Source organism: Macrotis lagotis, chromosome X (assembly GCF_037893015.1).
Source record: "Macrotis lagotis isolate mMagLag1 chromosome X, bilby.v1.9.chrom.fasta, whole genome shotgun sequence".
Classification (NCBI taxonomy): Eukaryota; Metazoa; Chordata; class Mammalia; order Peramelemorphia; family Peramelidae; genus Macrotis; species Macrotis lagotis.
In genome coordinates this window covers 293,831,097-293,849,569 of record NC_133666.1, presented here as the reverse complement: position 1 = coordinate 293,849,569, position 18,473 = coordinate 293,831,097, and the positions used below count along the sequence as shown (strand labels likewise).

General features: G+C 38.3%; 1 protein-coding gene across 1 annotated transcript in view; it reads right to left on the bottom strand.

Moving 5' to 3' along the window:
• Positions 1-13,214, bottom strand: part of CPLX4 (complexin 4) — a 38,546-nt gene extending 25,332 nt beyond the window's left edge. Inside the window, exons 1-2 of the mRNA XM_074207457.1 lie at positions 13,048-13,214; positions 5,486-5,573 (exon numbers count right to left, since the gene is read on the bottom strand). Coding sequence (XP_074063558.1) covers positions 5,486-5,573; positions 13,048-13,214 — 255 coding nt within the window. The remainder of the gene's footprint in view (positions 1-5,485; positions 5,574-13,047) is intronic.
• Between the last annotated feature and the right edge of the window lie 5,259 nt (positions 13,215-18,473).

Genomic DNA, 18,473 nt, shown 5'->3' with positions numbered 1-18,473 from the left:
CATTTGTGGGAAAGGCATTTGACCATGGCAACTCACATCCCTAATACTGCAATGTTTTTCTTTCCTCATGGAGTCCTTTTGCTGCTAACTCTTAACTTCCAGGATTAATTTTCCCTTGAATCCATAATCAATTCTTCCAGAAATCACATTTCTTTTTTTTTAGGGTTTTTTTTTTTGCAAGGCATATGGAGTTAAGTGGCTTGCCCAAGGCCACACAGCTAGATAATTATTGTCTGAGACTGGAGGGCTGGTGCTTTATCCACTATGCCACCTAGCCACCCCGAAATCACATTTCTTAAAGCCATTTCTAGTCTCTGCTGACTGCCTCTCTGTATCTATGTTTGTCTGAAATATGTGCATATCTGTTCCCTCTGACTTGAACCTTCTCATATTGACTCTCCATCTGCTCAGTGGGGTGTCTGAAAGAGAAATCCGTATTCTTCAGTAGGCTGAGAGGTCACATTCTACAAAACTGCTCCTGGTCCAGACATCCTTGAACACAGACTTAGCTATTTAAGTCCTCCAGGGGTGTAAGCAATTTTGCTAATCTTAAATTCTCCTATTTCAATCATTTAAAAATGTTTTCACACTTCATAAGGGAAGTTAATTTAGAGCTAATTTAATTCTTCTTTAACATATTATATACCTTTTTACCTCTATTATTTGTCCTTTGCTATCTGTGACTACATCAACTGGAAAGAAGGGAAATTAATTTGTCAAATACAAACTACTTTGTCATATAAATCAATGAAATGATCAACAAGTAATTACGAATCTCCTACTAAGTCAAACAAATTACATAGCATATGTAATAGTCAGTACCCATAATCCCACCTCTCCAAGAAAAGGAGAAAAGTGTATTTCATTATCTTTCCTCCATGACCAAGAGTGGACATTAATTACACTTTTAAACAGAATTTTTGCTTAGTTTTAGTGTCATTTTAATTTATACTTGTCATTGCAAATATTTTTTTCTGGTTCTGATTGTTTTATTCTGCATCTGATCATACGTGTCTTTCACCATTATACAAAATTTCTCATTTTTTTTGTTGCTCGTGGTAATGGTCTATTTCTTGAGCTCACATCATTATTGTAATAAGTTGTAAATCATTTATGATCTATGCTGTCTTTCTCCATTGTCCTTTGGGTTGCTGGCGGGTTTGACTTTTTTGATGCTGTAGTATTCTTTATTTGTAGCTATTAGAGTATCACTGGGATATTTTGGTATTTTAAATGGTACTTTTTGGGGATTAATTTAAATGGTATTTTAAAAGTGGATTTGACTGCCATGGGTGAACCCGGAATCACGCTGCACAGTTTCTTAAATCCGTTTAAGCCTTCTTTCATACCCTTTTCAGTCCCGGGCCGCTTCAGCGTCTTGGAGGGAAAAGCGGCCGCGTCGGTCGGAATGGCGGCGCTCGCCGGCTGCGCTCGCCGGGCCGGGGCGCGGCTGCGCTCTGCTGGGCCCGGGCGCGCGCAGGCGGGGCCGGCCCCGCGGGGAGCGCGTGCTCGGGCCGCCCCGGGGCCGGTCCGTGCACAGGCCGCGCGCGCCCCCCCCATCCGGTGCTCCGGGGCCCCGGCCGCCGCGCCGCGCCGGGCGGCTGCTGCTGGCGCCGCCAGGGGGCGCTCCGCGCCGGCGGCGGCACCCCATGCCCCGAGCCGCCCCGGGCTGCGGGTGTCCTCCGCCGGGCCGGCTCCGGGGCCCCCGGGCTGGCCCAGCCCGCCCTCAGTGGCGCTGCCCGGCCCCGCCGCCGTGAAAGGACTGAATGGCCTCCCAGGGCGCGTCAGGACCACGAGCGGAGCTGGCCCTGCGCGCGTGGAGTCCCGGGCTCCGCGACCCCACCTTCACGGGTGGCGCGGGGCGCTGCCCGGACACCTCCCCGCTGGCCGCGCCCGCTGTGGCCGCCGCACACCCCCGGGAAGGCTAGCCATCTACCGGGCACGGCTGCGCAGCAGGAGGCTGGGGGCTGCTAGCTGTTTTAAATTTAATTTCTTGATTTTCAAAAAAATAAAAAAAGGGATGCTGGGTCCTTCACTGCAATACGTAAAAGTGGTTTGTACACATTTCACAGTCACATCTCCAGTGCATTGCCCTTTACACAGCAGTTTTGTTTCTGAAAAGATAAATGGAAAACCTCGTGGGTACATTGAACCCTGCTTTCAATACACCAGGGGGAGCTCTGGTGACTCCTTTAGTTTAGTGAAATGTCATCCTCTAGCCTTTAACTATAAATTTGGTTTTTCTTTCGGTCAAACATTTCCCACATGTCTCTCTGGTTGAGCCCCCCACAAAACCACACCAAAGAATGAGGGGAAATCAAGTGTGTCTAAAATGGAATTACCTTCCAATACGTCTTTTTTTATTTGGCCCTTTACTAAAATATTGGATCATACCTCTTCATTTGCACAGCACAGGGTGAAGGAAAATACCCTTTCTCTGAAGCTGGAAGATGTGGATTTCATTCTAATTCTGTCAATCTTCTGTGTGAGCAATTCCTGGTCTCAGTCTCCTCATCCATAAAACTGAGGGATTTGAGGTAGATGTTCTATAAGGCCCATTTCAGCACCAGAAATCTTTATTTCTATAAATAAATCAAGTGTGATAGTATAGGAACTAAAACCACCAGTTTCAGACAGTTTGGGGGAAGAGGAATCTTCAATCCATAAGATTCCTGGAGAAACAGCATTGTCATGCCATTGGCTCCTGGATTAAACCAAATACATGGCCAGGTTTTGGTCACAGTAGATCTGGAATCCCAGACTGATCTCCTCAACATCCTCCAGATTGGGAATGATCTGACAAAGTCAACTCATTTTCTCTTCTGGGTCCCCTCCACACATCCCCTTCCCCAATTGTTGGGATAGTGTGGAGTCTTTCATACAGCCCTGACCTAGAGTTTCACTCTTTATATTTGGTCAAAATCAGATTGGATGTGATTAGAGCTTCCAAACTGTGTTTACATACTATTGCCTAGGTCACTGTGTCCTCATTTTTCTCACATCAGGGCCCTTTCTCCTTGCATAATCCCCACATCTAAACAATTACACACAGAAATCTGTCTTCTCGGTTCTCAAAAACTTTCAGAGAAGACACCAATTTCCTGGGCAAGGGTACACTCATAGCTCACTGTCAGCAACAGGGAAAGACTTTTTTTAAAGTCTACTTGAAGCCTCTCTAGCTACTACTATACAATCTATTTCTCTCACAGGGTCTTAAGTAGAGATGGATGGCAGCAATATACTTGATAACTGATGGCATAGGATACTATCCGTGCCTTCTTGGCTTTAGGGCACACGCACACACACACACACACACACACACACACACACACACACACACAAACAGAATGCATTGTCAATAGTGAGACTTCAGTTTACAGAGGGTCACCCAGTTTGGTGGCACCTTCCAGATTTCTTGAATGGAACATTGGTTTGTCTTAATACTCTTGGCTAGAATTCTCCAAGTCTTTTCTGTTATTATCTATTGAAGTGAAATAGCCTGAAACATGGCCCCATTTCTTCTGATCTAGACAAAAGTACAGTTATGAACCTGTCAAATTATGCTTTTTTTCTCTGAAGAACAGATTCCCTACAAGGGTGGATGAGGAAGATGAGAGGGGTTACTTTCAGGTTCAAACCTGTAGTCCTACATGAACTCCCCAGAAAGCTGATCTGGAATGATCTTTGGTGATTGTACCTGTTTCAGTCTTTTGTAACTGATATATAGTAGTTACTTAATAAATGTTGATTGATTGATTGGATGATTAGACAGCTTTTTATGGTCACTAGTTCCCAAAAGTTTATTCTGCCTCCCAACTTTGCCCTGAGCTCCTGTTCCAAGTTTCATTGCCACAGGTTTTTTCTACTTGCAGGCCCATCAACACCTCAAAATGAACATGTCCAAAAACTGAATTTGTCTTCTCCAAAATGGATCTATCTCTTCCTCAACATCTCCATTTCTCCTGAAGCCACTGTTTTTCCCAGTCAACCTAGATTGTAACTTTGTATGTGTGGGTCAACGGAGAGAGGTAAGAACAACTGGTTACCTGCCAGGTCCTATCAATTTTATCTCCGTGATATTTCTCTTTTCCTTGCTCTTTTCCCTTCACTTTCTTGGTGCAGGGGTGGGAAAGGATAAGCTTTGGAGTCAGAGAACCTGTATTCAAATGTTAATTTTGGCACTTACCCAAGTTGTGTGCCTGTGAGTCAGTCATTTAGACTTCTTAGGCCTTGGTTTCTCCTATGTAAGGTAAGGAAGGTATACCAGATGGTTTCTGAAACCCCTTGCAGAATTAGGAGCCTATGAATAGATTTAGGCTAGGAAAAAAGTTGATGAGAAAATGGCACATTTTAATGTACCACTACTGATGGTCATACTTTTATAGAGCCAAAAATCCTATTCAGAACATTTACCAGGGTTTTTACCTGAAACTTTTTTTCTTTCAGTTTGGCTCTTGGTTATGGTCTTAGTCCACAGAATGAAGCCCTCTCTCTAACTGCCCTTATACCAACTACTTCTTTCTCATAGAGCCTGAGATGGCTGCGTGATGCTGAAATCAGCATATGTGAGTTCAGACCCAAAGTCTGCTACTTCCTATTTGTATGGCCTTGGAGGAGTCTTGTGATCTCTTTGGGCTTTACCTTCTTGGTCACTGAATCTCCAGAAACCACAGCCTATGGGACTTAATAGTCTTAGCTCTGAGCTCCCACCCAAGAACTCCTTTAGATCCCCAGGCTTTCTAGATGGATTAGCAGATCACACTATCGAGTGGGTTCTAGTCTGTTTTTAAGCATCTGCTGTATTCCAGGGATAAAAATGAAACAGTCCTTGTCCCTGAGAACAAGGTACAGTGTCCTCACTTGTAATTAAAAATAAAATGTAAATGAAGTAAATGCCAAGTAACTTTTAGGAAGGTATTATTTCAACTGAGGGGTTCAAGAAAAGGGGTTCATTTTGGAAGTGACACTTGAGTTTCCGAGGAAATTGGGGATTCCACAAGGCAGAAGTGAGAAGGGATTGACTTCCAGGCATGGGGCAGAGTTTAAGCAAAGGTCTGAAGGAAGGAAGGGAAGAAGCACTTATTAAGCTGAATGCTATGCTAAGTGCTTTTAAATATTATCTCATTTGATCCTCACAAGAATCTGGGACCTAGGTATTATTATTATTCCTGTTATACAGTTGAGGAAATAGTTAAACATAGGCTAGGCAGCTTGCCCAGGCTTATATAGCCAGTAAAAAGAAGACAGAATTTGAACTTATATCTTCTGATTCCAGGTCCAACATTTTCTATGCTTCAGATATAAAAGAGAAAATATTATATATTCATTAACTATGCCAATTTGGTCAGATTGAAATATTCATGACAAAGTATATTGGTAAACATGCCACTTCATGAGCAAACAAACCTTTCTTTCCTCATCTCCCTACCCCACCCCCTTTTTTTTCTATAGTAGACAGAACAGTTCTTTGTACAAAGTGTCTTACCTTTGGGAGTCGGTACTTTTCTCTGAGATGAACTCTGAGGCATGCCCTCTCTGCCTTTTTCTGTGTAAAGGCAGCATCTCTTTCCATTCTGAAAGTCAGAACAGAACCCAGGTTAGAGGAGGAGGAGGGAAAAGGGAAAGGACTGGGGAGAACTACTGGAAAGGTACTAGATCCTAGTCCATGGGGCCACAGGGGAGACAGCGTCAATCATATCAAGGAAAGCCGAGACACTGAAGGGAGTCCCCAATAACCCAAGTATCAACAGTACTATTTTCTAGAGATAATGTATGTGTATATTATATATATTTAAAAGAATGAAAACATCCATATATATATATATATGTAATAGAATGGGTAAATATAACATTTTTATAAAATGTTATATTATAGAACATGTGTCTATATGTGTGTTAAAGACAAACATGATTTCAAGACCAAAAAGAATGAAAACATGTATGTTTTCCTTGCCCTTGTTGTGTTAAAGAGATCTGTTAAAAACTAACAAGCCTTCAAGTTCAAAAGGAAATAATCATATACATATATATAAACATAAGCTATTTTCACATATATAAATATGTATAAATAAAATAAATATACAATACATACACACACACACACACATGGATCAGGTTTTTTTATTCCTTTTGGACTTGAAGATTTGTTGGTCTTTAATAGATCTCTCTAATAAATATAATTGGGAAAAAGCCTTCCCTTAAACTGTTTATAATAGATTAATTGTGCACCTTGGACCCTGCTACTGACTCCACAAGGAGAATGAGATTGGACAGGCCCTGACAGTCACAATATATTCAGCATTCCCTTGTCTCCTCCTCCTCCTCCTCTCTGTCTCTGTCTCTCTGTCTCTGTCTCTCTCCCCCAATCTTTGCCCTCATCCCATAGAGAAAAGAATTCTGGACAATAAGGATTTGGGGGGGCCTGGTTTCCAGGCTGATGGATCTCTGCCACTGAGGAGCTAGTTACTAAACAAGTCCCTTACATTCTCTGGATTCCTGACTTCTCTTCCTTCCTTCCTTCCTCCCTTTTCTTTCTAGCTATTATAGACACACAAAGGTTTGCAGAACATTTCATTATATCATTTGACCTCCCAATAACCTCGTGAAGTTCATATGATTCTCTTTGTATAAATGAAAAAATGAGATTCATAAAGATTAAAGACTTGCCCTCAGGTCTTCTTGGCTTTAAGCCCAGCACACTATCCACCAAGCCTGTGACTTTAGTCAAGTCACTTACCTTCTCTGAGCCTTGGTAAATAGGGGAATTGGACTAAATAATCCCCAAGGTTCTTTCTGGTCATAAAATTCTACGCAGTTGGAGATTTTCTAGTTACAGGCTCTAAAGTGAGAAGGTGTCAACCCTTCTAGGTGATCCAATAGATAGAACACTGAGTCAGAAATCAGAAAAACCTAGGTTCAAATTCTATTTGAGATACCAGATGTGTGACCTTAGGTAAGTCAGTTAATAGCTGTCAGTAGCTACAGTTTCCTTAACCATAAAATAGGAATGATAACAGGACCTTCCAGTGAGGAATAAAAGGGATAATATTTGTAAAGCATCTAGCATGGATATGACACATTAGAGGTGTGCTTGTTTCTCCCTTCTTTAGCATACGAGGAAAGTGAAGTCCAGAGACTCAAAGTAAGCTATGCTGAACAGGAGGGACAGTGTGAACTCAGTTGAAACCAAATGCCTTTTCCAGCATCTCTTGTGTTTCCAGTTACAATCTATGCACAATATTTATTTCCTACCTTTCCTATGCCAAAAAGACTTTCTAAGAGAAACCTGAAAACAAATTCATAGGAATTTTTCACCAAGGAAAATTGGGAAATCCTTGGTGCTGAAACAGATGTGGGATTTCCCTGGACTAAAATGAACTTTAAACTATGGGCACCAAGATTTTTGATCTTCTGACCTGTACCTTCAAGAACAGAACTGAAATTGGAGCAGGTGACTCCACTAGGCACAGAAAAAAGAATGCTGAGATCAGAGAAATTAGGATCAAATCTTTGCTACCCTGTGGCTCCTTATTGTCTCTGGAATCAAAATGAAGATCCTCAGTTTGATGTTTAAATTTCTTCCTAACATCACCCTTTCCTACCTTTACAGGATTCTTATTTCTTACACACCTCCATATATTCTGTGACTCAGCAACACCTACCTCCTTGTCCTTTCTTGGATAGAGTTCCATCTCCAGACTCCAAGTATCCTTACTGGCTGTTCCCCATGAGAAGTTTATGTGCTTTGCTCACATCACCCAGCTAGTCTAGATCAGAGGCAGAATTTGAATCCAGGTACTGCTAACATTAAGGCCAGTTCTATTAGGCCATGCTACCCCTGATGCATCTTTTTTAGGGCCCTTAATGTGTATCCCATGTTCATATGCTTCCTGTCTTTCCCAGTTTCCTTCAAGTCCCAGCTAAAATTCCATCTTCTCCAAGAAGTCTTTCCTGACCCCACTTGAATGCTTGTGCCTTCCCTTGGAGATCACCTCCAGTTTACTCTGTATGTGTCTTGATTGTACATAATTGATTAACTCTTTGAGAGCATGAGTTGTTTTTGCCTTTATTTCCCCCAGCACTTAGCCTATCATCTGGCACATAATCACTTAATAATAATGCTTCTTGAAGGTGTGATCTTGGTCAAGTTACTTCACCTCTCTATGTCTCAGTTGCCTCATTTGGTTAGACTATATGATCTTTAAGGTCCTTTCTAGTGCTAGATCTAAGATCCAATGACCCTTTAAGAAAAGTCCCTTCCCTTTTTTGTAGTGGTTAAACTTTTGTCACCAATGCTGAACACTAAAGGACATTGGGAGATTTCATACTGGAATGACAGGATGGGGTCCAAGAATTTATAATTTCTAATCATTTTGAAATGGGTTATGTTTCTAGATGAGTGTAATGAAAAAGAAAGTGAAGGAGTTGATTAGTAAAAAGTTAAAGTTTGAAATGAAAGTCAACACCCAAAATAAAACTTTTTATCTTCCTAATTTAATACCTTATACTCAACTGAAATGTTAAAATTTTTAAAGTAAAAAAAAAATTAATGAAGGATAGAGAAAAGCATGAGAAGACTTAGAAAACTGATGCGATATGAAGTAAGCAGAACTAGGAAACTGGGACACACAATTACTACAGCAATGTAATTGGAAAGAACAACAAATTGAAACCAAATACTGTGAAATTATGATAATCTAGTCTGTCTTTCCCAAGATCAAATTATCTTTCCTCCCCTTTTTGCATAGGTAGGGTACAATAGTTGTGGAAAAGGGAAATTACTATTAGACCAGGTAGATGTGTTGGTTAGTTTTACTAATTATTAGGGTTTAGTTTTGCTAAACTATTAGTTTTTTAAAATTCTTTTTATAAAGCATGACTTTCTCAGAGGGAGAGAGGAATATATATCATAGAATGATGATCATATAAAAGCAAAAGCCAGCAATAAAAATTGTAAAATATTAAATAACCACCTTTTATCTCTCTCTGGTCTATCCCTTTCTCTCCATTCCTATTGCCAGCACCCTATTTCAGAATCTTATCACCTCATACTATAAAAATTTTGTTCTACCTGCCTCTAAATAGTTTTCCAAGTAATATTTCTAGAACATTGCCTTCATTGTGACTCCTCAATGTCTAACAAGTGTAGTCCAAACCTATTGTTCAAAGCTGGTCCTGACTGGGCCCCGCCACATTTATTGAAACTTATCCCCTCTTTTTCCAAAATCAATCAATCTTTGTTTTTTGCTTTTAATTTCTTGTGTTTTTTCCTTTTCTGTTCTGATTTTTTTTCACAGAGTGACTAATATGTTACAATGATGTGTAACATGATTGTAAATGTATAACCTATATCATTTATCAGATTATAGTCAGGAGAGGGAAGGGTGAGAAAACTTTACAAAAATGAATGTTAACAATTATTTTTACATATAATTGAAAAAATAAATAAGTCAATAAACAAAATCAATCAATCAATAAACACTTATTAAGCACTCACTATGTGTCAGGAACTATACTAAGCACTAATACAAAAAGAGGCAAAGTCCCTACCTTCAAGGAACTTACAATTTAATTTCTGGTTTAGACAAAACCAGTTTGTTTTAAAATTAGATATTAATTTGATATTATACAAACCCATTATTTCATCAGTGTAAAGAACTTACTCTATCAAAGCAAATTTGCAATTTGTCATCAACTTTGGGTCTTAGAAAAAAGAGAGGGCCATACCAAGGTTGTGATTTGCTCACATCACCCAGTTAACCTAGATCAGAGGCAAAATTTGAATCCAGGTGCTGCTGATGTTAAGGCTAATTCTATTAAGCCATGCTACCCCTAATGAATCCTCTTAGGGTCCTTAAATTAATATTTCTTTTATGTCTATATGAGAAGGAATGAATGGAAGTCATTTAATTTCTACTACAAGACAGTACAGTGTAATGGAAATAAAACTGAATTTGCAATCAGAAGACCTGGGTTCCAGATTCTTTTGGGTAAATTACATAATCTAAGCCTCAGTTTCCTCCTCTGAAATAGACAGAGAGAGAGAAAGGAGAGATGCTTCACTACCTGCCTCATAGAGTTATTGTGAAGATCAGATGAGGCAATATATGTAAAGCGTTTTGTAAACATATAGTGTCCAATAAAGGTAAAATATTCTCATCATCATTATTTTTGTCATTATTTTGAACCATGCTGTCTGTCCCTGCCCACTTGTCTGTTACCATTTTTCTCTAGAGTCAAAATGTGACCTCTGGATGAACGGATAGTTTAGAGTCAAATGAGGCAATCTTAACCTGAGAAAGGGAGTTGGGCTAGAAGATCTTCCCATGGGTCCTAGCTTAAATGACTGAACTATTAAAAGTGATTTATTTCTAAGTTTCTTGCCCCCTCCCCACCAATGTGACTAAGAAGCTACCCCTAGTCACAGAACAATTCATTAGAGAAGAATATGAATCAGAAACTCACCAAGATTGGGGGAATTTATACCCTAATTCAAGCCAAGTCACTGATCTTATATGCCTTTTGACTTTGGGAAGCATGGTCTGACCAGATGCAGAAATTAAACAAATCTGAGATGTCAGCTAACCAGCTACTACATCTGAGACCCAGTGCTCTGGGTAGCTATATTGAATCACTCTTTATATGACAAGGTACATGGTCTAAAATGATGATTGGCACTGTACCATTGGCCATCTAGCCCAAGAATCTGGGAAATCAGTTAACTAGAAGCTGCTCTTCTTTGATTTTATAGATATGGGTTAGATATGAATATTTGTAGGCTTATAATAGAATGCATTTATGTATTATATATTTATATCTATATATTCTATATCTATGCTTATAATAAACACAATACAAATTTCTATATGTGCCCACACACGTGGGCAAACATATATATATACATATATGTACACATGTATATATACATATATGCAGGTGTTTATATAATAAATAGATATTGATATATATAGATATATAGATATACTTTCTCAAAATATGATCTGAGGACCCCTGGAGGTCCCCAATACCCTTTCATCTTAATGCTAAGACATTATCTGTCTATAAAATACTCCTCCTTTTTCCAATTACATATGAGGTTGAATTTTCTTTGCATATTTTAACCAAAACAATGTATTGCAACAGATCAAATACAGAAACAGATAAGAGAATCCAGTTGTCTTCTATTAAGTCAGACATTAAAAAGACTGGCAAAAATATGTAAAGAGAACACCACTCTTCTAATTTTTCTTTGGAAAATATAGCTATTTTTCATGAAATGTGATATTTATGTTAACATATAATGGGTTTATCTTATTATTTTTAAATGTATATTTTTAAATTTTTAGATATAAACATAAATATTTAACTTAAATTTTAGATACAAATTTAGATACAAAAATTAAATTTTAGATACAAACAAAATTTTTAGATACAAAAATTTTAGATACAACAAAAACTCTTTAGGGTTCTCAATAATTTTTAAGAGAGGTCCCAAGTTCAAGAAATTTGAAAATTGCTGCTCTAGAGTGATTCCTTCATTCTACTTGCTTTTCTGATGTGATGGAAAGTTATTAACAATGCTTTTACTGCAGACTTGAATGGTCTCATACTGATATAAGCAGATTCTTTTCATTTGACTATCTGCCCTGCCTTTGCCCTGGGACATAACTGTACAAGAACATTCCCTTTTCTTCGGGGCTGATCCTCTATATATCCCCTTCCCAAAGGTTGTTTGAGCTAGACAGAAATACTCTTATCTTTTTTAACAAAACGGTGGGAATGTTGACCACTAAGTCCAACCCTTTACATGCCTTAGATCTCCCGGTCATTAACCTCTTCACTCATAATCACCTTAGCATCAGATTTAGAAAACCATTACATAATTGATTAGTAAAATACCTACAATAGCAAAACACAGCATTAGAAATGCTTGTCCTTGAAATCATAAACTATCCAGTTCAAATTTTAAATGATGAGTATTGTTTCATTTCTGAGTCAACTGTTTAACACACTTTTAATTAGTTTTTCTTGGTACTTAAAAAAAAAATTTACCAGGCATTATTAACTCACTAATTCTCTATTTTGAAAAGTGGTTTTTCTTTCAAATGATATATTCATTTTCCTTTTGAATAAATTTTCATGATCATGGCCTTTAAATGGAAATATATACACATGTGTATTGGAATATTGCTAGACTGATATATTTTTTCCTTTTTTTCAAACTTTTTGGAACATTTAGATAACTTTTATGAGCCCTATGCACTTTTCACTTCTCCAAATAAATGTATCACTAAATCATCTAGTTTTATGTTTCTCTGATGTACAAAAGAAGAGGTTGGAGTAGATGATTGCAACTCTATGATTCTTAACTCTAATCATAATTTTTATGATTCTGAACTCTTAGTCTTCTGTGAAGTGCAACCAGAAAATAAGGAGAATTGGGGTCACTTTTTCTACTATTGATTTACTTTTAATTTTAAAAATGAAGATGGGTCAACCCAACAACTGAACAAGGGAAAAGAGCATTTGACTGAGAGAGAGGGAACCTGGTTTAAAATTCATCACCTACAATTATTGCCAGTATGATGCTGGGGAAGGCATTGGTTTTTCTAAGATGTGGGAGTTCTACTGGATCACCTGTAAGGTTCATTCCAGTTCATTCCTTAAGCATGACACTATGGAATCCATACTTAAATTTGCTTGTCTGGAAAATACATCTGATACATCAAAAATGAATTATTTTTCCATTTATCCAAGCAGAGCATAACCATGGTAACTAGGCACTCATTCATCACACAGAAAATGGAAGGGGAAGGAAGACTTGACTCTGTCTTTTGGAATTTCTTTTGTGGTTGTAACCGTCATGTTGAGTAATGCTTTTCTGAATGGATATTCAGGCTTTGAAGAAAAACAGAGCTCTATCTGAGGAAGAGGGAAATATGGCATCTGGGAGGGAGTAAAAATGACTCTCAAACACACAGTTCTCACAGTCTTGTCCTGATCTGAAAGAATAATCAGGGTGCATGGAATCAGGGTGCATGTACTCACTTCTCCTCAATCATCTGCTTCTGATATTCCTCATACTCCTCTCTAGTCATTCCCTGTGCCGCTGCAGGATCAGAGGTGCCTCCTTCTTCTTTTTTCTCTTCTGTACCACCGCCAAGGCCTAAATTTTTGACCTGGTTACTTACCATGCTTTTGATGAAGAAAGTCATGGTTTCTTCCTAAAAAAGTGAAAACTAAGCCTCAAATAGAACCTCAAAAAAATTCCCAAAATTTACCCCAAAATTGGAAATAATTTAACAGCAAAAGGGTTTCTACAGCCTCATCAGCTCTTCAAGGGTATAATGACAGGGAAAGGAGGATGCCAAAAAAGGTTTGTCAGCCATAAGCTGGATTAAAGCAGAAAACTCCTTAGTGTATAGTGGCAGATGGTTTCAACTACTCTGGGGGGAATGCCCAACCCACCATTAGATGCAACTGATATCTATATATCTATATCTATATGTATTTTTATATGTAAACACACATATATATTTATTTTATATGTATACACACATATATTTTTAAATTTCATTACAAGTACACCAACCTGTTTTCAGGAATGAACTTGGTCATAGAGGAATTTTGAAATTCCAGCCCTTTAGCACAATATTCCTTTTGAAAATAGTACAATGAGCTTTGAGAACCAAAATGCTTCATTAGACAAATATAATCCTTTTTTATCTATCATTTTATCTTGTTGGGCTCCAAGCACTGAGCAAGGACTTGCTTTTGAGCTTGCTTAGATTTTGTCCTGCTCAATAGCAACTGGGCTATATTGTACAGTATGTATGAGCATAATCTTGAATATCATGACAGATTCATTTCTAAACCTAAAAGAAAAACCAAAAGTAAGTGGTCCCTTGAATTGCAATTGTGTGAGGGGTGGATAAATGACTTCTGGGCCACCTGACAATAAGATGATGGACTAGACATTTTTTTGTAACCCTCATGACCTTGTAAATCTCTCCAAAACAATTATACACCAAATACAAACATCTAATGTTAAAAACAAACAAGGACCTGATGCTTATTTATCCTAAGCTCCATCAGCATCCCTCCCCAACTCCCCACCTTCCCATTAGCAAGGCTTTACTAGCAGACCCAAAGACACAACATTGGCTTACTTACATTAAACCTCTCTAGACCTCCTCCCTCTTTCCAGTGCTGTGGAGGCCCCAGTTCTAAGTTCTGGATTTAACTTGGGCTATCTAGACAACCAACTTGGCCACTACCCTTTGGGAGCAAAAGTCTTCCAGGGCTGCAACCCAGGAACACCAGGACTGTAGAGCTCTGAACTACCAGTGCCAGTGCAATCAGATTCTGAACTATTGAAACTGGAACAAAGAACAGAAAGAGGTGGATAAGGCACCATACATGTGTGGATCTGTGCTGAACTATACCAAGACTGAAAGAAAGAGTCCAACATCCAGCTAGGGCCAGTTCTGACCACCCAAAAGTCACTTAGGGCAGACCAGGAATTGGTGAACCACAAATTGCCTGATGTACGAGAAGCTGAGATACTTTGAGATCTCAAGGAAATTAACATCATGGGGCAGGGAGTCAGGACATGAGTAGTAAAGAAAATAAAGCAGGGAGGGGAGACTGAAAGAAAAAGAAGAAAATCAAAGACATTGAATTTAAAGTGATAAATTAACAGGAAAAAACAGTAACAAAATAAGGAAACGGTATCTGGATCTAATAAATGAATTAGGACATCTAGGACAAATACTGCAAAATAAAGGAAAATGATCTAAGATTTGATGAGAAAGTTCCATAAAATTTAAGAATATGGAACTATAATATGCTGTTCCCCAGTTATTTAAAAAGAAATGAGAATTATGAGAGCAGAATGTACCTCCTGCACAACAATTTTTAGAAAGAAAACCAGAACTGAAGAGATTATTTGCTTCCTAAACATCCCCCAAAAACAGAAATGCAGGAGGAATGAATAATTATATGAGGTAATAGAAGCAACAGCATCAAAGTGAAAACAGAGAGACTACCAGTAAGAGACTTCTTTTAAAATGTGCCCAAGACAGAGATGTGAGGCAAAAATCTGGTAGCACTAATGAAGAGACAGACAAGAGGCATTATGAACAGAACCTTTTTTGGGGGAGGATAAGGGAGCAAGGGGAATGGGGAGATAGAGAGGAGTTTGTTATCTGTCAGAGTCCAATTGTTAGCCCTGTGAAGAAAGTGCGACCTTTCTGGTCTCAGAAAGAGAAGAACCTAGAAGACGGGGTGAGGAGGAAAGGATTGAAAGGGATGGGGAGGGGCGGCTAGGTGGCACAGTAGATAGAGCACCGGCCCTGGAGTCAGGAGTACCTGAGTTCAAATCCGGCCTCAGACACTTCATAATTACCTAGCTGTGTGGCCTTGGGCAAGCCACTTAACCCCATTCCCTTGCAAAAACCTAAAAAGCAAGAGATGGGGAATGAAAAAAGCTTTACTTTGAATGTGGGGGGGCACCACTGATGAATGCTTATTTGGTGAAAATATTGTCTGTGAAGGGAGATGAGAATCTTACACTGGATGAAGGCTGGAGAATTTGAAAAGTCTACTTGTCCTGAGAAGTGTGGGGGGGGGGGGATTGGAATCCAGGGGGCAACCGGCATTTTAAGAATGGGAGAATTTGGACACAGTGAGATTTCCAAGCAAATGAGGACAATAAGATCAAGAAGACAGCGTATAGCTTAGTGGTGGGTTACATAACCAGGGACAAGATAGAGGAATGTCCATGGGCAACATCCTTTCTGACAACTGTAATAACTGGCATTGTTCTAGAAATGAGGCATAATAGAAAAGAGGAATCTGGGTTAGTCCTATAAGGCAGTGGCAGAAAATTCCTAAGGAGGAGAGCCTATGATGGATATCTTGGAAGCTCTGATTATATGACAAATAAAGAGAGAAGAGAAAGTAGAGGGGTCATGAATCAGAGAATGAGGGTCTAGAATAAACAGAAAGCATGGATAATAGAGAAATTCTTTCAGAAAAGGTTAGAAATTAAAAAAAACTTATGAATAGGATTAATTGAGGTGGAGGAGAGAAAGGAGGAGGCAACTTGATTGAGAAGGGAAAAAAACAGAGAAAGAAATATATAAAAAGACAAAACAGGAGAGAAGGAACTAATAAAACCCTAAAAGGAAAGGAGTAACACGAAAAGAGAGGATTAGGTAAGAAGAAAGCTAGGGGGATTTAGGGCTACTTTTAAAAAGATGTGAAAGTAATTGAAGGAACATAACACTATTTGTTGAAGAGGGAAAATTCACCAAAAAAATTAGTGACAGAGGAATATATAAATCTAATTCATAACTTTAAATGTGAATGGATCAAATAGTCCTCCAACAAAATGAAAAAATAGTGAGTGAACAAGTAAACAAAATCATTCAATCTATTACTTAATCTGAAACAGACATTAATGCAAATGATAATACTAATGCATTTAGGATAAGAAAAGAAGTGGTTTAATGGGCAGGTGAGGATTCTGTTATCAGATTTCTCTAACAAGGTTTGGTATCTGAGATAGAAAAAAATTATAAATATATGTGACTAATATATATTTCCCAAGAGACATGAAACAAAAGAGTATGAACAAAAAGTTCTCAAAATAACCCCAAAGTATTAACAATCACATGAAAAAAATGCTCCAAATCACTATTAATAGAAATCAAATAAATCCTTACCTCACGTTCTGCAAATTGGCAAAAATGACAAAAAAATAGTAATTAATTTTGGAGGGGGTTATAAAAAAATAGGCGCTCAAATACATAGTAGGCAGAGCTGTGAAACAGCACAGCTATCAGGGGCAGCTAGGTGGTACAGTGGATAGAGCACTACCCTGGAGTCAGGAGGACCTGAGTTCAAATGTGACCTCAGACACCTAATACTTAGCTCCTTGAGCTTGAGCAAGTAAGTCATTTAACCCCACTGCCCTGCAAAAAAAAAAGTACATCCATTAAAAAAAATTTAGAATTATACAAATAAAGTGATTAAAATGTCCGTACCTTTGAAACAAAGATTCCATTGTTAGGCTTAAACCCCAAGGAAGCCATAAATAAGATAAAACAAACATAGCAGCACTTTATGTGATAGCTAAGAATTGGAAACAAAGTAGATGCTCATCAATTAAGGAAAGGCTAACTAAACCATGGTACGTGAATGTAATAGAATACTATGCTTTATGAAATGATATGTGATAAATACAGAGAAATATGAAAAGATATATATGAACTGATACAAGTAAACATATTCAAGAAAACAATAAACACAGTATTAACAATGTAAATGGAAAAAAAATGATACACCAAAAAATAAGAGTAAAATATAACAAAATTATTAAGATCAAGCAAGACTCAAACGAACAGGTGAGAAGACATTCTTAACCTAGCACATTGGGGAGGTGAGAAATCCACACAAGTCTTACATATTGCATGTGTTTTGGGAATTTTTTAATATATCAATCAGTTGTGCTGACTTACAGGATGATTCTCTGGAAAGAGGAGGAATATATGGAATACAGGGTGATGGAAGTAAAAAGCTATCAACAATAACTTATTTAAAACAATAGTATTTATATAGAAGTTACTATATATGATAGCAGGATATGCAATGAAGACATCACATTAATTTAGTTGAATAAAGTATCCCCTTCCATAATATACTTTAGAAATGTGATAAACTTATTCCCTGGGGGGTGCTAAATGGAATCTGGTCACTGAGATGATCTTGCTCAAATGTTGGTCAAGTATGAGAATGACAAAAATGAAAAGTGAGGATGGTGAAAATGATGGTGAAACAGATGGCAATGAAGGACTTTCTCTCCAGCCACCTCTCCCAATCAAATCCATTGTAGTCTACATGGCCACCTCCTCCCCATTCACTGTACCTGAGGTAGGTGGTTGTCATTCCCCCTCTGCCCCACCCCACACTATTTTAGGAAGCTTTAACCAGCTTCAGTTCACTCTCTCTCTCCAACTAGTTTCTATACAATCTCCTTCCAACCAGTTCATCAAAAATAACTGTCATTGTTTCTGGATGGGGTTAAAAGTTCTGCACCCCTCTGTCCCAACCAATAGTATTTCCCACATTAGAATGTGAGCTTCTTTAAAACAGACTGTCAGGGCAGTTAGATGGTGTAGTGGATAGAGCACTGGCCCGGGAGTCAGGCAGACCCATGTTCAAATTTGACCCCAGACATTTAATTGCCTGTGTGACCTTGGGCAAGTCACTTAACCTCATTACCTTAAATTAAAAAAAAAAATTTAAAGAGAATGTCTTTTCTTTCAGATTTGTACTTCCATCTCAATACTAATGCCTTTTTATTCATCAGATTTTTTAAAAAACCGATCATTCAGTATAATATGGGAGAAGCGTCTTACTCAACACTTCTCACGGAGAATAAAAAATTTTACTTGACAAAAGATATGGAT